Source organism: Leptosomus discolor, chromosome 3, assembly GCF_034619465.1.
Source record: "Leptosomus discolor isolate bLepDis1 chromosome 3, bLepDis1.hap2, whole genome shotgun sequence".
Lineage (NCBI taxonomy): Eukaryota > Metazoa > Chordata > Aves > Leptosomiformes > Leptosomidae > Leptosomus > Leptosomus discolor.
The window spans coordinates 3,631,953-3,657,346 of NC_141393.1; the positions used below are offsets into that span (position 1 = coordinate 3,631,953).

Below are 25,394 nucleotides of genomic sequence, written 5' to 3' on the forward strand. Positions count from 1 at the left end.
GGAGTGGGAATGAGGATAGGGATGGGGACCAGGATGGAGGTGGGTTTGGGGATGAGGATGGAGATGGGTGGGGATGAGGATGGGGATGGAAATGGGTATAGGGATGGGGATGGTGACAGGGATGGGGATGAGGATGGGGACGGGGCAAGGATGATGATGAGGATAGGAATGGGGATAAGGATGAGGATGAAGATGGGGATGGGGACAAGGATGGGGACGGGGACAGGCTATGCTTGCCCACACCATGTGCTGGGAAAGGAGGTGCTTACGGGGACTGATCCCTGTAATCACTTCCATGTGCCTCAGCAGAGCCTTTGGCTGGCGGCAGGGCCGGGAGAGGTTCACCCTTCTCATCGCTTGGGCATGAAAAAAAAAAATCAACAGGCGTTTACTTGGCGGCATTTTGTGCAGAAACAGATGTGCTGGAGTTGGAGGAGGTGGAGGATGCTCTGCAGGACGGGGCTGAGGAGGGTTCCTGCTGGACCCAGAAGTCCCCACCACCAGGGACACACACTAAACTGGGCAAAGAGGGACAAACCTGCTCACTGCCCAGCAAACCCCCCGCCCTGCTCCTGCCAGATGTGGCTGCCGGCCTCCCCACACCTTGCTGAAGGCTCGCCTTCTCCCTGGGCATCCCAGCAAGGAGGAGGAGGAGGAAGGGCAGGCAAATCCCTGGTGCGGAGGCTGTTTCAGGCAGGAAATCCCGGCAGCCTCTTCCCCAAGGCCTGGGGATGGCTGAGCCGCTGCGGCCGGCGGAGATAAGGGAAGCAGCAGGAAACATCCATCTCTCCCGGGGTGGCCGTGAAAGGAAACTTGATTCCCAGTGACCGGAGCGGGGCTGGGGGCTGCAGCGGAAAGCAAATGCTCGTAGGATGCAGCGAGCGCTTTGGGATGCCAGGCAGGAACAGGGGTGGGGTGGGGACAGGGTAAGAGTGGGGCTTCGGCTGACTTTGGTGTGGGCTCGGTCGGCAGTGTCCCGTTGCCAGGTGGGTTAGTGGGTCACTATAATAATGGAGCGTTTCTCCTCGTGGTTATTGGAAACTGGTCCTGCTCGAGATTGAGTTACTTGGCAGGAAGGGCAGCAAACTGGTGCCTTGAACATTCTTCTGGTGCTGGTGCACATCTGAGCTCCCTGAATCAGCACACACAGGTTGTTTGGCCTCATGTCCTAAGAAAAAGAGACAGGTTTTCCCCTCCCATCCTTAATAACTGGAATCTGCTGGATAATTTGGTCCAAACCTGACAGTAGCATCTCTGAGGGTCTGTGAAACCCGGCAGAAGAAAGAGATCTTTTTAGCTGCCTCCTTGCCTGAGAAGGTGGGCACAGCCTTGGGCTCGAGCTCAACCCTTACGAGCCGTCTGAGAATCCACAACGGGTGCGCTGCTGGGGTGAGCCCAGCTTGGCGGCGGCAGGAGCAACCTCTGCGTTGTGTCAGGGGCAAAGAGGGGGGATCGCTGGGAGGCCATGGGGTGGCTCTGCTTCCCCTCGGGCCATGTCGAGGTATCTCTCCGGGTGGCTCCATCCACGGCACCGTAGCTCCTGGCTGGGCTCGCTGCCTTCCCCGGGGCTGTTTCCTTTCCCGGGAGCATCCTGCCGGGTGCTGACAGCGGGGAAGCCGTGGCAGCAGGGCAGATTCCCGCCAGCGCAGCACCCAGCTCTCGACATTGCCATTTTTGGGAACGGTTCTCCTCGACTTTGGTCTGGCTTCTTCAAATCAACTTCACCTCGTGACTCACCACCTTATCGCCCTGGCCCCGTGCGCGGGGACACCCTTCCCCAGCGGGTCTGGACCAGGAGGTACATCACGATGTGCTCGGGTGAGTCCTCAAGGATGCAAATCTTGCCCAGGTGAGGCTGGAGGCCACCAGCCCTGAGCAGCAAGAGCACCCACCAGAGACCCAGTGATCCCAAGCCACCCACACAGCCAGGGTTTCTGGCCCGGCCGCAGCAGCCTGGAGGGTGTCCACCCACGTTGCAGATGATTTCCACACACAAGGTCCGTCCCACACGTTCCAGCTGAAACCCAGCACAGATCTTCCTGCTCAGGGCATCAGACGTGCTCTGTGAGAGAGGTTGTCCTTACGGAGAGCTGGGAAGACAGGGTGCTAGATCATAGGTGGGTCCATAATATGGAAAACCAAGGTTTTTACTGGAAGAGGAGGGTTTCTTGGCCCTGGGAAACTCAGCTGTGGGAAAAGTGGCTCAGTGCATACAGAGGAGAAATAATTAAGGCACTGCTCTAAAAACTGAGATAGTAAGTGCTGAGTCCTCCCAGCTGGAAAAGTAGCAGAGCTCGGATCTCCCAGCACCCCAGGGACCTGGAGACTCGCAGCATGGAAACATCGCTCCCTCATGGAAAAGCTTCCTAAGGCATCTGAGCCCCAGCCCAAAGGACGGCACCAGGTTTTAGAATGTATTTTAAGACACAAAGGTAAAGAAATGTTGGGGGTTTTTTAATCTCTGGGTCTCTCCTTCCTTCCTTCCTCTCTCTAAATACTGCTGCAAAGCTGGTTTTGGTACCGCAGCTGCCGGATGAGCGTGCCGAGCCCTGCGAGCCTCCCGCGCCGCCGGCGTGCCGGAATCTCGGCGCAGAGCTCGCAGGGAGCTCGCGAGCACGCCTGACACTGACTGATGCCTGCGCACCGTTCCCCCAAGATTAGCCACACGTTCCTTATTTGGTCTGAGCTCCAGCAAACTCCCTGGCAGAGGGGATTTCATCTGCCAGCGGGAGCAGCCCAGATGGGTTCGTGCTGGGAGCATCCGCCGGGGCGGCAGGGAGGGAGCATCACCACAGCAAAAGATAAAAGCAGGTCATGCCCTGTCTTTCCAGGGGGGGAATCTCGTGGCTTTTCCTGCAGCACAAAACCCAGCAGATGCAGATTGCCCTCTCCCCGTCACCCCGCTGCAGCAGGTCCGGTCCTGCCCCATCCCCATCCCATGGCTCTGGCCCCGGCCGCACACTGGGCTGAGCTGATGAAGCTTTGAGACACTTCCATGGGTGTTCATACCCTGAAGCAAGAGTCCTCTGCAGAATGAGGCTTTATTTGCTGTATGGATTAGGCACCCAACTGGGGGCGAGCAGAGAGCCTGGTGGGGACAGCTGGGACCCCGTGGCTTGCCCTGGGAGCACTGTCAGAGTTGGGTCGAGATCCTGGTCGCCCTTTTGCCCAAACAGCCCATCCCACAGCTTCAACAAACCCAAAGGCTCTCCCCAAAACCTCTTGTTTCTCCTCGCCTGACCTCCTCGGGCCTCCAGCCCTGACCCCTGCAGCACCCGAATGCTCCTGGCTGACTAATCCCAGCAATTAGCCTCGTTCCCTGCGTTTATCTGCTTCCTGCCTTTGTCTCCCCCTGACAGCCTCTCCGAGCAAATAATGCTTTTAGCCACATTTTCCTGGCTCCGGCTCTCCCGCCAGCCTTTGTCCTATGGAGCTTCTCCGAGCTGGGTGAAGAGGTTATTGTCCCCCGACACGTGTCCCTTCCGACTGCTGTGATCAAACCGGTGACCGAAATAAAAGCACCCAGCTGAGGTCACCCCAGCCCCCAGCAGCGGATGGGCCAGCTCGAACTGGAGGCAATAGGATTTGTTCTTTAAATTGAAGACTGCTGCAGACCCAGGGGCGTTTCACGCTAAAAGGGATTTTTAGGGCTGAGCGATCCAGCTAAATGGGGACAGAGCGCTTGGGCTGGGCTGAAGTGCAATGGGGAAGGGCGAAGGGAACACATGGGCAGCACATTTGGGAGCCGCCGCCTCCCGTTCCTCGGGACAGGCTGCGCACCCGCAGGGATGCTCTGCGGACCCACCGAATTTCCAAGGGACGTAAGCCCTCACACGTAGGCACCTCCCATGCCTAAAGGAGCAAGCCAGGCTGCTTTAATTATTTTTTTTTTTTAATTATTTGTTTCTTTCACTTCAGGCTCCATCTCCCCTTCAAGTAAGCTCCAAAACCTCCCAGGGTCTTTCCTCACGGAGGTGTGGGCTGCTCCGCAGCGGAGTCTAAGGGCTGGCTCGCTTTCCTGGGGCTTCTGGAGGGGCTTTCGCCCCGACGTGGGTCCCTTTTCTCCCAGGCTGCGGCAGCCGGGGGGTGCCCCGACGGGCGAGCCCGGGCGGGGGGTGTCGCTGCCGGGGAGGGGAAGGAGGGGTCGGGGGGGGAGCGGGGCCGGGGGGCAGCGGGGCCGGGGGGGGAGCGGGGCCGGGGGGGGGAGCGGGGCCGGGGGGAACGGGGCCGGGGGGGGCAGCGGGGCCGGGGGGGGAGCGGGGCCGGGGGGCAGCGGGGCCGGTGGGGAGCGGGGCCGGTGGGGAGCGGGGCTGGTGGGGCAGCGGTGCCGGGGGGGAGCGGGGCCGGGGGGGGAGTGGGGCCGGGGGGGGGAGCGGGGCCGGGGGGGAGCGGGGCCGGGGGGGAGCGGGGCCGGGGAGGGGAGCGGGGCCGGGGGGGAGCGGAGCCGGGGGGGGGCAGCGGGGCCGGGGAGGGGAGCGGGGCCGGGGGGGAGCGGAGCCGGGGGGGGGCAGCGGGGCCGGGGGCCAACGGGGCCGGGGGGGAGCGGGGCGGGGGGGGGGAGCGGAGCCGGGGGGGAGCGGGGCTGGTGTCGCTCCCGTCCCACCGCGCCCCCGGCGAGCGCTGCCGCCGCCTGGTGCCCGCGCCCGGGGCTGCACGGCCGGGCACACGCAGGGACAGTCGCCGGGACGGTGTCGTGTGTCGTGGGTGGGTGTGGGTGTGTGTCCCCGCCCAGGACCCCCAGCTCGCACACAGGCGCCTGGACCTGCCCCCCCCCCCGCCCCACACACACACACGAGGTGGGGGTGGCAGAGAGGGGCACACACGTGTGGTCACCAGACCTGCACCCACCCCGACCCTGACACGCACCCGCCAGGGCCCGAAGCCTCACCTGTGCACATGCACACACCATAGGACCCTTCCTTCCCTCCTTCCCTCCTTCCCTCCTTCCCTCCTTCCCTCCTTCCTCCTTCCTTCCTTCCTTCCTTCCTTCCTTCCTTCCTTCCTTCCTTCCTTCCTTCCTTCCTTCCTTCCTTCCTTCCTTCCTTCCTTCCTTCCTTCCTTCCTTCCTTCCTTCCTTCCTTCCTTCCTTCCTTCCTTCCTTCCTTCCTTCCTTCCTTCCTTCCTTCCTTCCTTCCTTCCTTCCTTCCTTCCTTCCTTCCTTCCTTCCTTCCTTCCTTCCTTCCTTCCTTCCTTCCTTCCTTCCTTCCTTCCTTCCTTCCTTCCTTCCTTCCTTCTTCCTTCCTTCCTTCCTTCCTTCCTTCCTTCCTTCCTTCCTTCCTTCCTTCCTTCCTTCCTTCCTTCCTTCCTTCCTTCCTTCCTTCCTTCCTTCCTTCCTTCCTTCCTTCCTTCCTTCCTTCCTTCCTTCCTTCCTTCCTTCCTTCCTTCCTTCCTTCCTCCTTCCTTCCTTCCCTCCTTCCTTCCTTCCTTCCTTCCTTCCTTCCTTCCTTCCTTCCTTCCTTCCTTCCTTCCTTCCTTCCTTCCTTCCTTCCTTCCTTCCTTCCTTCCTTCCTTCCTTCCTTCCTTCCTTCCCTCCCTCCCTCCCTCCCTCCCTCCCTCCCTCCCTCCCTCCCTCCCTCCCTCCCTCCCTCCCTCCCTTCCTCCCCTTCTATTCCCCCTTCCTCATCCCCCCATCCCTCCTTTCCTCCCTCCCTCCCTTCCATCCCCCATCCCTCCTTTCCTCCCTCCTTCCCCCCCACATCCCCCCCTCCTCCGCACGCCCCCCAGCCCCTCTCCCCCACTCAACCCACCCTTCCACCTTGGCAGGGGCCATTCCCGCTCACTCTCCATCCCAGGGCCCAGGGGACACCCTCCCCCCCCCCCCCCAACTCCAGGACCCCCCTCCACAACCCCCCACCCCCCACCCCCCCCCCCCCCCCCGCAGCGCTCACCCCCAACTCCCACCCCTGCCCGGGGAAGGAGCAGCCGCCCTCTGACTCGCCCTCGGTCGTGCTGGAAACACCACGGAGCAAAAACCACTTTCCTCGCTCCTTCCCATCATCCCACGGCCGGGCCAACCCCTGCCCCAGGCTTTCGGGGCTTGTGCAATTGGGGAAACATTGCTCCACCGCCCCCTCCTTGCCCAACACTTTCCCACCTCGGGGCTCCTTGGGTTTTTTCCCCCCTCTTTTTCCCTCCCTTTGGCACACCCGGCAGGATCCAGCCTCCGCGGCGAAGCCAGCAGCTCCCCAAAACGCGACAGGAGGAGGTGGCCGCGGCACCTGGACTTGGCTTTCAGCAGATTTCCCGTCTGGACGGGGTTATTTTCTCCTCCGGCCGAGCGTTCCGGGGCGAGCAAGCGCTGCGGTAACGCAGCTGGAAACAATCGGCAGGGTTTCTCCCGCCTGGGTCACCCGATGACTCAGGGGGGTCTGTGTTCCCAACCAGAAGGATCCGAGCAGCCCCCCAAAACCCTCCTTTCCAGGGGACACCATCGCAGTCAGGACAAATGGACCCTGGCAGGTGCTGGGCTGCGCCAGCTGCCACTTCTGCCTCTACCAGCCAGTTTATACCGGGGTGTTTGGGTATGTTTAAGATGCTCGGTGCATCCTCCCAGCCAAGAACCCTCACCATCCTAGGGGGAAAAGCAGCAGGGTATCCCCAACTTGGGGGGTCCCCATCCCTGTCCCCCAACCTCCCGGGTTCAGCACCCCGGGTGCCTTCCCAACCTGTCATCGCATCGTTTGGGCCATGGGAGCACCCCCCTGCCCACGCTAGGGAGCTGTGAATCCCAAAATCCTGCCGGCTGGAAAAAGCGAAAGGCTGAAAGCCTGGTGGGTGTTTAGTCTGGGGAAACCAGAGCTGGGGAAGACGTGGGAATAGTCAGGAAAGGACACCGGGAAGGGGAAGGTGATGCTCTGCTCCCGGGGGACCGGGGTCCTCGGGAAGGGGAGCGAGGATGGGATGGGTGAGGAAGTACCAGCCAGCAGCGATCGAGAGCTCCTGGGCAGGACCCTCCCAGCCTTGTTTGCTCGACATGTGAATATCCAGCAAGAGCTGCCAAAGCCTCCCTTCCCGGCCAGCCGCATCCCTCCATCCAGCTCCCCGGCACGGCGCTGCCTGCCAAAACCCTCCCTGTCTAACGGGCTCTAAATTAGGTTATTTAGATACGGCTACAAACACTTCCAAAGCGGGCACTGAGCTGGAGGAAGGCGAGAAAAATCACAGTCCGGCCGCCCCGAGCCGTACCGCTGACAAAGAGCAGAAGGACACAGCTTTGGGGAAAGCCGGGCTTGGCAACAACACGGCAGAGCGGTGGAGCAGGCACCGGCTCACCGCCCCTTGCCGCCACCCGGCTGCCAAGGAGAAGCTGTATGGGGTCAGCAAAAGTTTTGGAAAAAAATCCCCCTGAAATTCCTTGCAGATGCTTCAAGTTTTTCCAGCTCCTCATTTGTCTTCTGGGGTTTTGCGGCATGCTGCTTTTTCTTCCGCTTCGGGTTGTTTTTATGCTGGGTTTGGGTTTCTTCTTTTTTTTTACTCCCCCCCTCCTTCTCCGCCAGGAATGTGACCGGCGTGAAGAGGGTCACATCGGAAGCGTGACGAACAGGAGAGATTCGTCATATGCGGTGACGAGACTTTCTCAAAATCTTCGTGTGTCGTCCCCCCAATTTATGCAAATGACCCGAAAGGAGAGCTAAACAGGGACTTAGCGCATCTGGCTGCCCACGCTGGTTTCTCTCCCAAGGGAGATGAAGGAGGGAGATGAGTCTGCGGTTACGCTCCCAGCGGCACACCTACCCCGGCCCCGAGCCTGGCTCGATGGCGCTGGGGGCTGGACCCCCCCCTCCGCAAGGGACGGTCACCAGGGCTGGCCGTGCTCAGCGTCAGACCTTCCAGCAGTGGGGGAAGGAGCTGGGACAGGGTGGAAAGCGTCCCCTTGCCCGGCTGCTCTGCCGCCCCCAGCCACGGCTGCTGCCTCCCGCACCTGCACCCGGCACCTCGGAGGCATGGCTGGAGCAGGAGATAGTCCTGAAAAGCCTTCTCCATCCCAGGCTTTCCCCATCACCCTGGTACCAAGCAGCAGGAGGACAGGAACAGCAGCATCCCCTGGTTTCCAGCCAGCTGGTGCATCCAGGGGCTGCACCCGCCTCCAAAAAGGGCTGGATTTTGTCACGGTTCCTCCTCCTCTCCCCACGCAACCTGTTTTTGTTGAAGTTGACCTTCTGGCTTGGTCCCGCTGGTGGCTGTCAAGGGGGTGGGGAGGTCCAGCACTTTGGTCCCTCCACCATCAGAGCCGACCGGTGGCAACATGCCCTTCGCGGGAGCGTGCGGTGTCATCGCTCGGCCGATGGCACGTCCCGGGTGACGGACAGTAGCATCCCCTGACACCCTCGGTGCAGGAAGGAGAGCAAAGCCCAGGCGTTTCTCTTGGAGAGGTGGCTCCTGTGGATGGAAACAGCTTGCCTGGCATGGCTTTTTCATTCAAGACGGCAGGTTGCCACTCTGAGCAAGAAGAAGAAGAAGCAATGGAGATGCTCTGCTGCTTGCGTGCCCTCCCCGGCTCATCATCCGCAGGGGGCTTGCTGAAGAAGGCAGCGTGGGGGTTTTCGGGGTGGTAGCTGGGACGCTATCGCTCAGATGATCTTCAGATTGCTTCCCCACGCAGACTGAATTTCTCCTCCCCCTGGGCCCCAGGCAGCAAGCAGCCACTGGGTTCGTGTTCAGCCCTAGCGAGGGCAGCACTTCAACGCCACACGTGTGCAAGCGCCGAGCTGCAACGAGTTTTATCTCCGTTTCTTCCTGAACTGGGGCTCTCGCTGGTACAGAGCATCAGCCACAAACGGTCCCCGCTCTCTCTCTGCCGGAGAAGCCACCAGCTCCCTTCCCGCAGCGTGAGAAACACAGCCCATCATTAAAACATGCCAGGCCTGATGTCTGGCCCCTTAGACCTCCTTTCTCACCGCTCCTGTCATCTTGATACTTTCCTGTGCTTCGTGTAGACTCATCCAGAGTAGCAAAAAGGGGCCTGAAAGCAGACAACCGCGGTTTCGTGCTTATTCATCATCACATGTATCCTGCAAGCTGCTGTGTGCATTGTGCAGTGGCTTTTCTGTGGCTAGCAAGGCCACTTCTTTTCCTGGAAGAAGCTTCGGGGGCTTCTCCCGGAGTTTGCTTCTGGGATAGTGGAGTGCTGACGTGGGCGTGGGGGGGCACAGGGAACCCCGCAATGGGGGGCTCAGCAGTGGTACCACCGCACGGCAGGCGTGTGGGATGGGGTGCGGGTCAAAGCGGTACCTGGCTGGGTTGAAGGCTCAAGTGCTGCAAGATGTACAGAGGCACGGGCACCCCGAGGAGCGAGGGCACGTCACACACTGCTCCCCAAAGGAGCACGGGGTGCTGGGCAGCGGGTAGGGCCCAGCAGCGAAATGCCCCTGGGGTAATTCGGTGTGTTCCCTGCCTTACCTACCCCAGTGCAGCAGCTGGGCTTCACCCCAGCCTTCTACCCCGTAACCCCCCCCAGGGGCGCAGCCCCAGCCCCTGTAACCCTGCTATGGGCTCAGCCTGGACCCCCTTACCTGTAACCCCCCCAGGGGCTTGTCCCCCACTCCCTTACCTGTAACCATCCGCGGGCTCAGCCCTGACCCCTTATCTTCAACCCCCACAAGGGGCTCAGCTCCAGCTCCCTACCCTGCAACACCCCCTCCAGGGACTCAACCATGCCCCCCCTCACCTGTAAGCCCCCCAGGGGCTCAGCCCCCATCCTCTCCCCTGTCCCACCCCTCCTCCAAGACGCTCAGCCCTGGCCCCTTACCCCCCAAAGGGGCTTGGCTCCAGCTCCCTACCCTGCAACACCCCCCTCCAGGGACTCAACCGTGCCCCCCCTCACCTATAAGCCCCCCAGGGGCTCAGCCCCCATCCTCTCCCCTGCCCCCCCCCCCTCCTCCAAAACGCTCAGCCCTGGCGAGCTCAGCCCCCCCCATCAAGGGGCTCAACTCCAGCTCCCTGTACCCCCCCCCCTCCCCACCCCAAGGACTCGCCCCCTACCCACACCCCCCAGGGACTCTGCCCCTGTCCTCTACCCCCTACCCAGGGGCCCAAATGCCACCCCAACCCCCCCCCCCCCTCCCCCCCCCCGGGGATTCAGCCCCTCTCCCCGCTCCCCATCCCTCCTCCCGGGGCTCACCCCCCGCCCGCACCCAGCGGGTCTCCCCGGGGACCGGCGCGTCCCCGTCCCCGTCCCCGTCCCCTCCCCGCCCTCCGACGGCCCCGGGAGGGCCGGGCGGTGGGAAGGAGCCGCCCCCGGGGGCCGTGCCCGGCCGTGCCGCACCTCCTCTCCCCTCCCCTCCCTCCCTCCGCCGGCGGGGGCCACCCGCTCCACCGGGCCAGTCGCCGCCGGCAGCCGCGGCGCAGCCCGATGCGGGACATCCCATCCCGGTGCGGTCCATCCCGGGACAGCCCATCCCGGTACGGTGTATCCCGATGGAGACGGAGGGTTACCGGTGCCGTAACAGCCGGTACATCGAAAGCGGGCAGTCGGCGGTGCCCGGCTCGGTGTTGTTCGCCGCCGGGCTGTTGGGCAACGTGTTGGCGTTACTGCTGCTGGGGCAGCACCGGCGGCGTTCCCGGTCCCCCGGTGGCCGCCCACCGAGGGTCTCCGCTTTCTACGTGCTGGTGAGCGGGCTGGCGATCACCGATCTGCTGGGCAAGTGCCTGCTCAGCCCCATCGTGTTGGCCGCCTACGCCTACAACCGCAGCCTCAGCGAGCTGGGACCGGGAGGACGCACCGAGGACGAGCCGGGTGTCCTCTGCCAGCTCTTCGCCTTCCTCATGGCCTTCTTCGGGCTAGCCCCCACCTTGCTGCTGCTAGCCATGGCGCTGGAGTGTTGGCTCTCCCTTGGGCATCCTTATTTCTACCGGCGGCATCTCACCCGACGGCTGGGTGCGACGTTAGGGCCGGCGGCGGCGGGGCTCTGCGCCCTTTTCTGCGCCCTGCCGCTGCTGGGTTTCGGGGTGCCCATGCAGTACTGCCCGGGGACGTGGTGCTTCATCCGTATGGCTGGTGGCGGGCCCCGCCAGCTCGGCTTCCCCGTCCTCTACGCCAGCCTGATGGGCCTGTTGGTGTTGGCCATCGGCGCCTGCAACGTGAGCAGCATGCGGCACCTCTACGGCATGGCCCGGCGGCAGCCCCGCCGAGGGACCCCCGCCGCTACCGCCCCGCGCATGGAGGAGCTCGACCACCTCATCCTACTGGGGCTCATGACCGTCCTCTTCACCATCTGCTCCCTGCCGCTCATCGTGAGTAACTCCCCCCCACACCCCCCCCGGAACAGCCCCCCCCTGCACCACCCACTGCGTCCCTGGGGGGCTCAGGTGGTTGCTTTGCCCCCCCCCCCCTTAATACCCAACACCCCATCCCAGAGGGTCGGTCATTGCATTAACCCCCCTGGAAAATAGTCCACCCTCCCTGCCACCTCCTCCCAAGGAGGCTGGATTGTTGCTTTGGCTCTCTTAGAACAGTCCCTCACCCTGTCCATGGCTAAAGCCCCTTGGAATACCTCCCCCCCCCCCAGCACCACTGTGTCCCAGGGAGGGAGGTCAGGTTGTTGTTTTTGCCCTTTGGAATAAGCCCTGGCACCACCACCTGCTCCTGGGGGCTCAGAGCAATGCTTTGCCCCCCTCTGAATGCTCCCCCAGCCTGTCCGCAGCGCTCAGGTCCTTGGCATAACCCCCCCTGTCACCACCACTCAGTACCCGGGGGGGGGGGGGGGGCTGTCAGGTCATTACTTTGGCCCCTTGGAATAAACTCTGGCACCACCACCCACTCTCAGAGGTGCTGGGGGACAGGGAGGGTGACACATTGCTTTAGCTCCCTCTGAATAACCCACCACTACCACCCCGTCCCCAAGGGTCAGGTTATTGTTTTAACCCCCTTGGAATAAGCACACACACCCAGCCCCCCCCCCCCCAGCAACACCATCCCGTCCTGGGGGGGTTGCCCCCCTCTGAATCCCCCCCAACAGCACCACATCCCGGCAGTTAATTTATTGATTTATTGCTTGAACTCCCACGGAATAAACACACACACCCCCCAGTCTGTGCCAGGGCTGTCAGGACCCTCTCTGAGTGTCCCCCACCCTGTCCCAGGGGTCTGACTGTTGCTTTCACTGCCATGGAATAACCCCCAGCACCACCACCCCGTCCCAGAATGGGGAGGGGGGTTTAATTAATTGCTTTAATCTTGCTGGAATAACCACACCACCACCACCCTGTCCCAGGGGTTGGTTCGCTGCTTAAAGTTCCTTGGAATACCTGCCCCCCGCCCCCCCCCCGCCCCCCTCCCCATCACCACCACCCTGTCCCAGGAAGGGTTGGGTCATCCCGTTGTCTTGTCCCCCCTGGAATACCCACCACCAGCACCACGTCCCCAGGGGTTAGTTCATTGCTTTAACCCCCAAGGAAAACCCCCCCCATCCCCCCCCCATCACCACCACTCTGTCCCAGAGGTGTCAGGCTGGGGGGTCAGGTAATTATTTTGCCCACCCTCTGAATATGCCCCATCCCATGGGTCTGGTTGTTGCTTTAATCCCTTTGGAATACCTGCCCCTGCCCCATCACCACCCCCCAGCTCCTCTAGGGTTGCTCCAGAAGTGTTGGAGGTGTTGGGGGGGGGGAGTGTTGGTTTGTTGCTTTAGCCCCTTGAAATAACCCCCTCCCCCCCCCGCACCTATTCCTAGGGAGGCTGGTTCATTGTGTTAGACCCTCCAATAACACACCCCCCCTCCATTCCCACCACCACCCCATCCCGGAGGTGCTGAGTCTATCCAGATCCCTTTGAACCGCATTGGATTTCCTGACCTGGGGGAAATCCTCCCTGCAATCCTCCCCCTTCTTCCCCCTGCTGGTGGGGAGGGGGGGGTGTGGGGGAGACCCCCAGAATGACAGAGTCCACTTCCTTGCCCAGCCCCCCCCCAGCCCCAACCTCTACAGCGCCTCATCTCCCGGGGCTGGATCCTGCAGGACCTGGAGGTGGAGGAAGGACCTTGACCCAGCAAGGGTCACCATCCGGCTGTGGTCCTACCGAGTTATCCAAAGGATGCCTGGTCCGATACCCACCGCAGGGAGGGGAGCAACGCGAGTGGGGTGCCCCAGCCTCGGGGGCAGAGCAGCACCCACTGCTGCAACCTGCGGAGGTCAGATGCTCCCTTTACTCCAGCCCTTGGGAACCAAATCTTCAGCTCTAACCTCCAGGTCCCGATGGGGACACGGTGCTTCCGTGCCGCGACCGTCCGTGACCCAGCCCCAAGTCCCAGTTTGAGGGCCTGCAACCCACAACACGCCCTGACCCCATCGACAAGGTTATTGAGGGGTTAAAACTTCTTTTGCTGCCCCCACGGGAATGTTTTTGCTCTCAGCTTTACCCCTGTAGCGAGATCTTCCTTCATGTTTCCCTATTTCTTTGGGTTTTCAACAGATCCGAGTGTACATGGGGGCCTTTGCGGCCGATTTCAACGAGAACGCTGACCTCAGCGCCCTGCGCTTTCTCTCCGTGAACTCCATCGTGGACCCCTGGGTCTTCATCATCTTCCGCACCTCCGTCTTCCGCATGTTCGTCCGCAGGGTTTGCCGGAGGCTCAATTCCCGAAAAGCCAGCCTGAAAGGGTCCAGCCCAGGCGGGGACGGCCAGTTCTGTCCCCTGGACTGGCGCAGGACAGACACCCCACAGCTCGGCTTCCCCTGAGCGCCTGGGTTTTGCAGAAGCTGGTGGCTGCTGGTGAGGATGAGGAGCGAGCCTTCGACCCCGAGCCCCCCACCCTGGAGCATCCCGGGGCAGCACGGGGCTGTCGCAGGCGGGGGACGGCATCCAGCTCGCAGTGAGGGGTAGGCGTGAAGTGTTTCTACACCCCTCCCTGGGCCGCGTTTCACCCTCGAGAGGAACCGAGCGGGGGGTTCCCGGGTACCTGTGAATATTTCCGAGCAGCAGCGTTTTGTGGAGGGTTTGGGGAGCGCCCGGCTCCAGGAAAGCAGGAAGGTTTTGGTGTGTGGCTTCAGGACAGCGGGGACACCCAGGGAGGAGAGGGAGGGGGGGGGGGGGTGTGTGTTCCCATCAAATAAAAGTGGTTCGAAGCCCTGCTCCAGCGCCTTGTCCTCTGCGTCAGCCATCCGCCACGCCAAGAGGTGTTATCCAGGGATGGTTTGGGGTGTCCCCGGCCTGGCTGAGGGGGGTGCAAAGGAGCCTTTGGGGGGGTGGAGACTCAGAAACTTGAGCAGCAGCTCATGGCCTCGCCGAGGAGACGGAGGGCAGGCAGGGTCCCTCTCTGGGATGCCCATCATCCCTCTTCAGGACGCCCATCATCCATTCCCTAACCCAGCATCCCCTGAGCGGGGCTGTGGTTTCTCCTCTGTGGCTTATTCTTCTCTCGAAAATTGATTCCTCCAGGCGCTGATGCTGCATTTGTGCTACTCAGATGGCTACCTGTCCTGCTGTTAATTATTTTAATTCGGTATTTATGATGATTCCAAGCCCTAATAAGAGCAGTAATTGAGAGAAAGCAGAGCCTGGGATGTATAACTTCATGGCACAAACATGCAAGTAAACGATGATTTTAATGAAAGGTCCATTTCCTCTCAACCACACCTATTAACTGGATTTAATATCTGCCTCAAGTGACCATTTAGGCCAAAAAAATTATGATAGCCAAAGTCCCTGTCTGCTTAGTGTCCTTGGAGGAGACAGGGCAAATACTTCTCTCCCTCTATTTAGAGAAGCTTTGCAAGGTGTAGTCGTGTTCCTGCTAGTTCTCATGCGATATTTACTCTCTGTGTCAAATGGATTCTGCTTTTGAAGGAAGAAACTCATGAAAATCTATCCTGGGGCTTTTTGGAGGTGACCTGGTTGGGTTGGCTCCGGCTGTTTGTGCGCCCAGGCTCTCCTGGCTGGAGAAAAAGGCAAACCTCTGTTTGGGGGTGTACGTGGGGGGACCTGCAAGCTCCCTGCTCAGAGCCTCTCCCTGGGGTTTTCTAAGGAGAAAAAAAATCAAATGAGGGTTGGTCCGTGTGTTGGTTTCATGTTACTGGTGCGTTACTGGCTTGGCAATGGCTTACGTGGGACCGCAGAGTCAACAGCACCGAGCCTGCGCTCTGGCTTTCGCCGGACCTGTTCCACCGCAGCAGGATGAAGGCCAGGGGAGATACCGGCTCTGCAAAATCTTCCTGTTGTCCTCCCCGCCCCGGGCTGGGATCTCCTCCGCTGTATGGATCCACGCACAGGTCAGATGGACCAGGCATGGCCAGGCTAGGAACGTGAGCTGTGCGTCCTCGCTGTGTGCCCAGGCTGGGACAGACCATCATCTGCCCATGACCCCAAGGAGGATTCACTCCCAGGAGAGGTCCCTGCCCCAGGAGATGTGTATTTAGAGCCCAGGGCAACCATGCTCGGTGGAAAGCTGCAATTCAATTAAATAAACCAACCAACCAAACAGATTCTCTATTTAGGTGCACAAATCCAGAGTCCCTCTGAGCCCTGAGGTGATGCACACACCTCAGTGTCTGACCCATCCAGGAGTTTATCATCAGAGGAAAAAAAATCACGGAGCCACCAGGCACGGCAGGGGCTTGCAGGCTGCTGGGGTGACACCCCTGTCCCCGCACTGTCCCCCGCTCCCTGGCTGGGCTTGTGCATGTCCTGGTGACCTTGACACGCTCATCTGGTTTCAGTAGCGCTTTTAACCAGTGTTCTGCCCTTACTGGTGTCTTACCTGCTCTGGGAGCAGACTTGGAGTCTCCAACTGGTCACGGCTGCCTCCGGGCGAGCCAAGCTCCTGCTGCAGCCAACAAGGTTTGCGTTGGTGGCCGAATGCCAGGCCGCCCTCCGAGCAGATAAATCACTCCTCGACATGTTTCTTGGGGCTTGGGACTGCCATATCGTGGTCCTCTCCAGAGATGGCAGCACGTTCCCAGCCAGGGCTGGGCTCTGAGCCGGCATGAGCGCGCTGGGCATGGCTGCTGCAAGGAGGGGGCTGCCACTCTCCACCCCAACTTGCTCCCTTGGGTAATTCCCTTTTGAATGCCCGAACACATACGCTTTGGGGCTTCAGGAGTTACACCAAAGCTCAGCGTCCCTTCCTATTACTGAGCTTGGGAAAAAAAAAAAAAAAAAAAGAAAAGAAAAGAAAAGAAAAGAAAAGAAAAGAAAAGAAAAGAAAAGAAAAATGAAATTAAAACCAAAATCAAAAAATCCCTGCAGCACGCGGTTGGGTTGTAAATGTTGCTGAACAGGAACTGAAAAAGCCCTGAGGCTCGGGGCTCTCCGGCCAAACGCTGAAGAGCTGAGAGCTGCTGGGCGAGCCCTCCTGGATCGCATCCTCCTCGCGCTGCTCAGTCATTCCCCGCGGGCCCCCTCGGTGCCAGATTTCTCCTGGTGCCAGCGATCCTCCAAGGGATGGACCTGATGCTTAATGGAGGCAATAAAGAGACGCTGCTCGGCTCCAGGCTGTGCCTCACACCAACGATGCTCTTTTTTGGAGCTGGTGCGCCATGCCCGCTGCCCCCCGGCACCGCCAGGTGCCCTGTTCCACACTCACTGTGCCACCAGTGTCACCAGCACCACCTAACCCTGCATCCCACTTCTTTCCTGGACATAAATTGAGCATGGTCGGGTTTGGGGCTATTTTTGGTTTGGGTGTTTTTTTTTTCACCTCATGAAATCCAGGCACAACTTTGCACAAGCTCATTTCCCAGCAAATTGTTTAGTTCTTGCAAAAACCCCTTTTTAAATTTTTTTTTTTATTGTCTGCCTGCATTTTTCAGCCGTTCTGGAAGCAGGAAGGCGCGTGCCTGGGCAGGCAGCAGCAGCGGGTCTGACAGGCACCCGAGCCAGGCTGCTCGGCCTTCGGGGCTGTAAACCAAAACCGGTGAGAGGTTTGATTTTTTTGAACCCATACACCCAGGTGCTTGCACAGGACAGCAAGCCGAGGCACCAAAACCTGGACCTGCCACGCCGGTGCTCAGCCCAGCTTTTCCAGGGTGGGGAAGCACTGGAGCACGAGGTAAGGGACGGGGCTGGGTAGGCTTTGGAAGAAAATCAACGTCTGGCTTCGCTGAACACAAGTCAAATGGGGTTTTGGGGTTTAAAAGGGTTGAAAACCACCCATGTGGTCCATCCCTCCACGCACAGGAGGGCTGGTCTCCTCTCGGCCCACGGTGCCGAAGCTGTCCTTGAAAACCCACCAGGGATGGAGCAGGATCCTGGCACCCTCCCCAACCATAGGCAGCAAACTCTAGAGGTTGAGTCCTCTTGGCTGCAGCGTTTGTGTGAAATTCGTGCAGCTTTCCTACAAGCCCGGAGGTTTTTTTTTTCTCCCAGTGGGCCAACCCTGGAAATCTTCCCTTAGGGAAAACAATGCCAACGCTCATTGGGAGGACATATGATCCTTGTTAGAGGCAAAACACCCGTGATAAACATGGAAGCAAAAGGAAGAAAACAAACACTTGCCAAGAAATGGACAGATTGTACCAAGTGGCATGTTCCTGGTTTTGAGCTCAGAAAGGGGGGGGGGGGGGGGGGGGAACAACACAACAAAGCCCAGCAATTTTCCCATTATTGCAAAAATATCCCATCAGAGGCGACTGTCGGCTGAGAAGCCTGAAGCCCCAAATGGGTATTTAAGGCTCCATTAGCTGCGAGAAAAATGAGCTCCAGAAGATGCCAAAACCCTTTCCTGAGCTGTGACACGAAACACCAGAAGTGAGGGGGAGGCTGGGAAAAGCCTCGGAGCAACCACCCTACGGGGTGCCTTCTGCTCGGAAGAGGTCTCCAGACGAGCAGACTGCAGCCTCCGTAAGAAGTTCAGATGGACCAGGCTGGGATTTGGGCTCAGCTCCATTTTTTAACCTGTTTTTTGGGGATATCACAGAGGGCTGAATGTACCAGGGTCCCGTCCAGCCCTCGGGAAGCCAACAGCATTGCTCACACAATTGGATGTGGATGCTTTGGTGCTCTGCTGGATCAGGTCTGCAGGGCTGGGAGGGGGGTTAAAAGAGGTCCTGGGGTGTGCATGGAGGGTTAGTCTGGGAGTCGGCTAAAATACCTTCCCCTCTGTCACACACCATCCCTGGAGGTGTTCAAAAAACATGTAGATGTGGCACTTTGGGGCATGGTTTAGTGGGCATGGTGGCGTTGGGTTGACGGTTGGACTTGAAGATCTTAGAGGTCTTTTCCAACCTTCGTGATTCGGTGATTCTTTTGGCCATGAGAGCGGGGAGGGCTGGGGCTGTACATCCTCCCCAGAGCGCTGAAGAAGCCTTCAAGTTATGTGATAGAAGAAACCAAAGCGAGGAGTAGGAGCAGCGTGTCGGAAATGGAGGTGCTGTCACAAACCACAGCTCAACCGGCCCTGGACTTTGCCATATACCGTATTTCCTTTACGAAGTTCCTGTTACAGAAGCAAGGCTTTAAAAATAACAGCCAAAACATTCTTCTGGTAGCAAACTGCCGTGTCTGTGCTGGAGCTGCCTCATTTCACCAGGGTTCGGGGGGACCAGAGCCCTTTGTGAGGACAGTTTCCCGTTAGGTCATGTGCCTGAGCCCTGCCTGGCCACCGGCTGAGCCGGATCCCCGCTCGGAGGCCAAGGTGGGGAGAAGATCTGGGTCATGACTGGGGAAATACTACACAACAGCAAGAGGTTCCTGTGCCATCTGCCGAGCCCTAAGCCTCAGCAGAAAGAGCTTTCTTGGAGCTGGTATTTGGGCAGATGAGCCGCTCTCAGCCAGGCTTGCAGCGGGAAGAGGGGTTCCCTCTGATGTCCACCCCTAGCCCACTCATGACCAGACACCGGCTGCAGGCTGCACCCCCAGAGGGACCTCAGATGGCCTATGGGACAGGGGGGCAATGGGGACACGGTGCGGGGTTGGCCATGGGGCAGGGTGTTCTCCATGGGCTCCGGGTGCCTCTGGGGCCGTGGAGAACCCACCCGCACAGCCTGGGCTTGGCTGTGTGTCCCCAGTAGCCCACCCCACATCAGGCTGGTGGAGATGGCATTGGGGGTCATCATGCCTTGGGGTCCTCAGACCAGCACCAGGGCTTGCTGCCTGCACAGGACTCCCAGAGCATCACCGGCACCACAGCTCCTTGTGGCCCCAGATCGGCACCGGGGCTGGACACACCGCTGGGCTCCCAGATCAGCGTTGGGACTAGCTCAGCGTTGGGACTAGCTCAGCGTTGGGGCTCCTGCAGCAGTAGTGGGGCTTCTGGACTGGCACCAGGGCTAGCCCAGCGTTCCCAAAGGAGCAGCAGGACTCCTGAACCACCACGGGGGCTGGCCATGCGAAGGGTTCCTGGCTTGGCACTGGGACTCCCAGACCGGCACTGGGGCTGGCTGCGCCTTGAGGTTCCTGGACTGGCACTGGGGCTGGCCGTGCGAGGGGCTCCTGGACCAGCACTGGGGCTGGCTGTGCCAGGGGCTCCTGGAGCTGCACTAGGAGTCCTGGACCCGCACCGGGGCTGGCCATACCTCGGGGCTCCTGGACCAGCACTGGGGCTCCTGGGCCACCACTGGGGCTGGCTGTGCAAGGGGGTTCGGACCAGTACTGGGCCTGGCTGTGTGAGGGGTTTCGGGTCAGCACTGGGACTAGCCATACCTCAGGGCTCCTGGAGCAGCACCGGGACTCCCGGACCAGCATCGGGGCTGGCTGTACCGGCACTGGGGCTGACTGTGCCTCGCGGCTCCTGGAGCAGCACTGGGTTTCCCAGACCAGCACCAGGGCTGGACGTGCAAAGGGGCTCCTGGACCAGCACCGAGACTCTCAAACCGGCACTGGGGCTGGCTGGACCATCATCGGGGCTGGCCGTACCGCAGGGCTCCCAGAGCCGCACTGGGACTGGCCGTGCGAGGGGCTCCTGGACCAGCACTGAGACTCCCAGACTGTCACTGGGGCTGACTGGACTGTCACGAGGACTGGCCATGCCTTGGGGCTCCCGGACCGGCACCGGGACCCCCGGACCAGCACTGGGCCTGGCCGTGTGAGGGGCTCCCGGACCGGCACTGGGACTCCTGGACCGGCACCGGGGCTAGCCGTACCATAGGGCTCCCGGAGCAGCACCGGGACTCCTGGAGCTGCACCAGGACTCGGGACTGGCTGTGTGAGGGTCTCCCGGACCAGCACCGGGACTGGCCGTACCGCTGGGCTCCCGGAGCAGCACCGGGATTGGCCGTGCGAGGGGCTCCTGGAGCAGCACCGGGGCTCCCGGACCGGCACCGGGACTGGCCGTACCGCAGGGACTCCGGGACCGGCACCGGGGCTAGCCGTGCGAGGGTCTCCCGGACCGGCACCGGGACTGGCCGTGCGAGGGTCTCCCGGACCGGCACCGGGACTGGCCGTACCGCTGGGCTCCCGGAGCAGCACCGGGACTGGCCGTGCGAGGGGCTCCTGGAGCAGCACCGGGGCTCCCGGACCGGCACCGGGACTGGCCGTGCGAGGCTCTCCCGGACCGGCACCGGGACTGGCCGTACCGCGGGGCTCCCGGAGCCGCACCGGGACTCCCGACCCATCACCGGGCGGGGGGGCGGCCCGGGGCGGTCTCGGTGGCGGCGGCGGCGGGCGGGGCGGCGGTGATGGTGGTGGGGGGTGTCCCAGCGCGGAGGGCGGTGCCGGCGGGGCGGGCTCGGTGGCGGCGGGCGGGCGGGCGGGCGGGCGGGCGGCGCAGTCGTGAAGCGGCGGCGGGATGAACGGGACGGGCCGGGGTCTGTGCGAGCGGAGCGGAGCCCTCCCGGCCGGGGCTCGCCCGCTGGTCAGCGCCCTCATGTTCTCCGCCGGGCTCCTGGGCAACCTCCTGGCCCTGGGGCTACTGCTGCGCTGCCGCCGCTGGCCCCGCTCCCACCCGCCTTCCCTCTTCCACGTCCTGGTGCTGGCCCTGGTGGTCACCGACCTGCTGGGCACCTGCTCCGTCAGCCCTTTCGTCCTGGCCTCCTACCACCGCAACCGGACGCTGACCGCCCTGACCCAAGGAGGACACATCTGCCTCTACTTCGGCTTCGCCATGAGCTTCTTCGGCCTCGCCACCATGCTCATCCTCTTCGCCATGGCGCTGGAGCGATGCCTGGCCCTGGGGCGGCCGTACTTCTACGAGCGTTTTCTCAGCCCCCGCACGGGTTTCGTTGCCCTGCCGGCCATCTACACCTTCTCCGCGGCCTTCTGCTCCTTGCCGCTGGTGGGCTTCGGGCGGTACGTGCAGTATTGCCCCGGCACCTGGTGCTTCATCCAGATGCGCCTGGACTACCTTCAGCACAACGGCAGCAGGGACGTGTCCGGCTTGGACGTCACCTTCTCGCTTCTCTACGCTACCCTGCTCCTCTTCCTCATCCTCTCCGTGCTGCTCTGCAACCTCAGCGTCATTGCCAACCTGGCTCGCATGCACCGCCGCGGGCAGAAGACCCGTCGGCTGGCCGTGCTCGAGCAGCCCCAGGCGGCTGGCGGCTGCAGCCGGCGCATGTTCTCCATGGCCGAAGAGATCGACCATCTCCTTCTCCTCTCCATCATGACCATCACCTTCGTCATCTGCTCCCTGCCGTTCACGGTGAGTGCGACCGCCTCTCCCCTGGGGTGGGGTCCCTCTCCCAGCATCCCCGTTTCTCTCCCTTCCTTTACAAGCCTCCCCCCCTCCACTCCGCTGCCCAAACCTCAAGGGCTGAGGTCAAAACTCAGCTCCTCCTGAAGCTTGGGTGACCCCAAACTTAAGGGCTGAGGTCAAAGCTCAGCTCCTCCTGAAGCTTGGGTGACCCCAGACCTCAAGGGCTGAGGTCAAAGCTCAGGTCCTCCTGAAGCTTGGGTGACCCCAAACCTCAAGGGCTGAGGTCAAAGCTCAGCTCTTCCTGAAGCCCCTCAGCTCTGCCCCAAACTCTAGACAATTTGCACATCCCTTGGGGAGCCGGGGGAATGACTCCCCGTATCCCCAGTGCTAGGAGGATGGGGTGATGGGACGAGAGGGTGGCAGGAGGATGGAGTGGCAAGACGACAGGGTGGCAGGAGAATGGGATGGCAGGAACAGAGGTGCCTTCCCATCCCACAGAGGCTCTGAGGGCAGGCAGTGTGGCTCAGGAAGGGTCCAGGGTAGGGTTCCTCTGCGGTTCCCAGGAGCTGGGCATTCATGGTGGAGGTGGCAGAGCAATAAATTAGACATCCAAAAATGGGGATGAAGGGGATGCCCCTGCACTGGAGACAGTGCGTATCAGTGCTGGATGGGCAGAGTTATCCCAGATTTCTGTGGCAGGAGGGAAGGATGGAGCTGGAGATGTGGGCAGGCAGCACCGACCCCACTGTTAGACGGAGATCTCCGCTCCTCTGCAACAGCACCAGGGTGTGGGCCCAGAGATGGGTGACTGCTGGGAATGGAGATCCATCACATGGGCCACAGCACACCTCGTCCCAAGGGTTGTGCCCCCATCCCATGGCCCGTCTGTGCCTGAGGGTTCCAGTGGGAATACGGGATCAAAACACCGCAGCCAAGGGAGGAAGGGGAGAGATCGACTCCCTGATTCTGCCCCAGGCTCTCCCCACCAAAGAGCCGCTTTTCATCCATCCAAACTGTATTTACACCAGCAGCATCATGGACTCCGGAGCACCTCGAGCCCCTCGTGTGCCCTGCCCGTATGTGCGAGCCCGCTGCCACGGGAGGTCATTTTGTTCCCATTAGAAGCCGGCCCCACCAAGGCTGGGAGCTCAGCCAGCGCTAATTTTGTGCTCACAGAGTTAAATAGACGCTACCTTCCCTTCGTGCTCCCTTTCTTTTCCCAAGAGTAAAGAAAAAAGCCACAGGCTGCAGCCGAGCCAGGCTGCCTGGGGTTTAAGACGGAGAAAAGACAAAGCAGTTACATCCAGATGCTCGTGAGTATCCCAGGAGCCAGACTCAACATCCTGAGGGATGCTTCAGCTCCCGTCAATGGGCCCACACACGATGAGTGGCTCTCCCCGCGTCCTGAAAAAACCCCAGGTTTGGGTGCCGGGGCTGTTACGAAGTGGGACCCCTTGGCAGGGCCCTGCGAGCCTGCTGGGGGCAGACGGGATGGGAAAGAGCCGCTGGTGGGGATCCCACAGGCCCTGCGGTGGCAGATATAGTCTTATCCAGAAGCACAGCCGGATTTGCTTTTCCCACCGCCCGGCTCCCGTGCGGGGTTGCGTTTGGGCTGGGTTTTGGCAAAGCCTCAAACAGAGCTGCCAGACGCTGCCGGGGTCTCCTTGGTGTGACACTTTTGGCTGGGGCTGCCCGCAGCAGCCACCCTCTGAGGAGCGGTGTGGGCGCATGAACCCAGCGAGCATCAGGCCGCAGCATCACCAAATCCTTCCCCCCAAAAAAAAAGTCCTGAGCCCAGGGCAGCCCTCGGAATTGCTACGCTCTGAGCAACCCCGGGTACCAGCTGCACCGTGGCCACCTCCTGCCCTGGGACGCAGCATCCCTGGGTGGTACCCGACGGAGCCCGGCCGGAGGAGGGATGCTCATGCCTCCCATCCCCCCCAGGTCCCACCCCTGTCCGAGCATCCCCTCTCCCCTGAAGCGAGGGGGTGGCGATTCGACCCGCATGAGTAAGGAGTGCTGAGTCATGCTTCCAGGAAGCTCCGTAAGCCGCTATGAGTCGGCATGTTGCAGGAAGGACCGGAGCGGTCCGGTACCCCTCATCCTCTCCATCTTGCACATTTATTTGTCCCATATGGTTTCCAAGGCGAGACCCACCTCTCCCTTAAGCAGCCGCTGGCTTAATTGCGTTAGGGCTAAATGAAGCCTCGCTGCGTGCTGAGGGCAGACCGCAGGCTTGGCTTTCGTTAGCGAGAAGTTAATTTAAACCGGTGGTGGCAGCAAGTGTGCTGTGACAGCCCAGATCTCCCCGAGAAACCGCCCGGGGGCCAGCTTCTGGAAGCCCAGACCGGACATTATTTCTCCCCGTCGTGTTTTGCAGATCCGTGCCTACGTGAACAAGTTCAGCGAGGAAGAGGACAACCAAGAATGGGACCTCCTAGCCCTGAGGTTTCTCTCTATTAATTCCATCGTCGACCCGTGGGTCTTCGCCATCCTGAGGCCGCCGGTCCTGCGGTTCATGCGCTCGGTGCTGTGCTGCCAGGTGACCCCCGCGAGCCGGGACAGACGGACTCCGTCCCCCGCAAAGACAAAACTGGCAGCACGGCTGGACCCCTGCGGGCAGTAGGTCCCTCAGCCATTCCAGGAGACATCTGCCAGGTGAAGCACAGCCCTGACAGATGTTTAACGAAGCTCTGTGGCCCATAAGGAGATGTATCTGCTGAAGAGTGGGCCAGGTATGGGTGGCCTGGTGTCACCGCGTGTTTGGGAAGTCTCTGGAAAGCCATTGTGGTCTCTCCCAGGGAAAAAATACGCTGGGACAAGATGGAAAGGACTGATGAGTACCTAGATATCGCCATCACCCTTAGACAGGGCTGCTCCCACCCGGCGAAGGGTGCAGGCTGTGTTCGGCCATGCTGCGGGAGGGTCGGGGGGTGAAGCATGGCAGGGGGAGGGGGGTTTGCTATAACACTAACTGCGTGTCAGGGAGCAAAGCTTCCTGCTGGTGTGCTTCCCAGCAAGGTCCCCGCAGTCGTTTTGGGCTGAAGGCAGCATGCAGGCAGGGCTACGGGTCCTGGAGAGGGGGCTGGGTGGCCACGGTTGCTGCCTTCACCTGTCTGTGCCCCTGGGTCCCTCGGGGTCGGGTAGGAGAGGAAGGGAGCGGTGTATCCCCAAATATTCCCCTTTAATCGGTAGGCTGGTTGCCTAAAGAAATGCACTTTATTAGGTGTCGGTTTGTGTGCATGTGTCTGTCTGTCTGTCTGAGATTTTAGGAGATTCTAGGCTCCAGCGAGTGCCAGCCCAGCATGTCCGAGGGTCACTGGAGCAGAAAAAAAGCCAAATTGTGTCGCTTCCCTTGTGCTGTTGTAGCAGCAGAGCTGTGTGGCCCCTCCTGAGCACCCATTTTGCAATTTTCTTTGCTCCATAATTTGTGCAGGAGCTGACAAGGGGAATAAAGAACCTGACCAGGGAATGAGGGGTTTTGGTTGCAGCCGTGCACTTTACCCATGTCCAGGGTGATGCTGCTGATGGGTTTTGGGTCGGCATGGAAGAGGGCTTGTCCTCCCCGGCTGCCTGACCAAAAACTTTTGCTCATCCTCCTGCCAGCCTGGGACCAACCTGCTCAGGGGCATCATTTCCCTGGGGGGGGGGTTATTTGAAAAAATAACCCACTCCAAAAAAACCCGAGTGGAGAAATATCCAGGTCATCAATCCCACCCCATTAGGCTGCATCCATCAGTGCTGCTATTTTGTGGGATGTGATGTTGCTCTTTGGGGCTCTGGGTGAGCTGGGTTTGTCCCGAGGCCATCGTTGCCGTTAGGGGTTGCTGGGGGTTTCGTGGCTCCGGTTTGTGCAGCATCCAACACACACGGTGTCGTTGTGCTGTTGCA

The 25,394-nt window shown here is 60.9% G+C and overlaps 2 protein-coding genes across 2 annotated transcripts; both read left to right on the plus strand.

Annotated features, from left to right (window-relative positions):
* The first annotated feature begins 10,416 nt into the window (after window positions 1-10,416).
* PTGDR (prostaglandin D2 receptor) lies at window positions 10,417-13,675 on the plus strand. The gene is made up of 2 exons (XM_086463150.1): window positions 10,417-11,232; window positions 13,409-13,675. Exons 1-2 carry the CDS (start codon window positions 10,417-10,419, stop codon window positions 13,673-13,675), a joined length of 1,083 nt encoding a protein of 360 aa, XP_086319276.1.
* A 6,982-nt stretch (window positions 13,676-20,657) lies between these two features.
* On the plus strand, window positions 20,658-24,129 carry PTGER2 (prostaglandin E receptor 2). The gene is made up of 2 exons (XM_086463178.1): window positions 20,658-21,509; window positions 23,884-24,129. The coding sequence occupies exons 1-2, from the start codon at window positions 20,658-20,660 to the stop codon at window positions 24,127-24,129; spliced, it is 1,098 nt and encodes a 365-aa protein (XP_086319304.1).
* The last annotated feature ends 1,265 nt before the right edge of the window (window positions 24,130-25,394 follow it).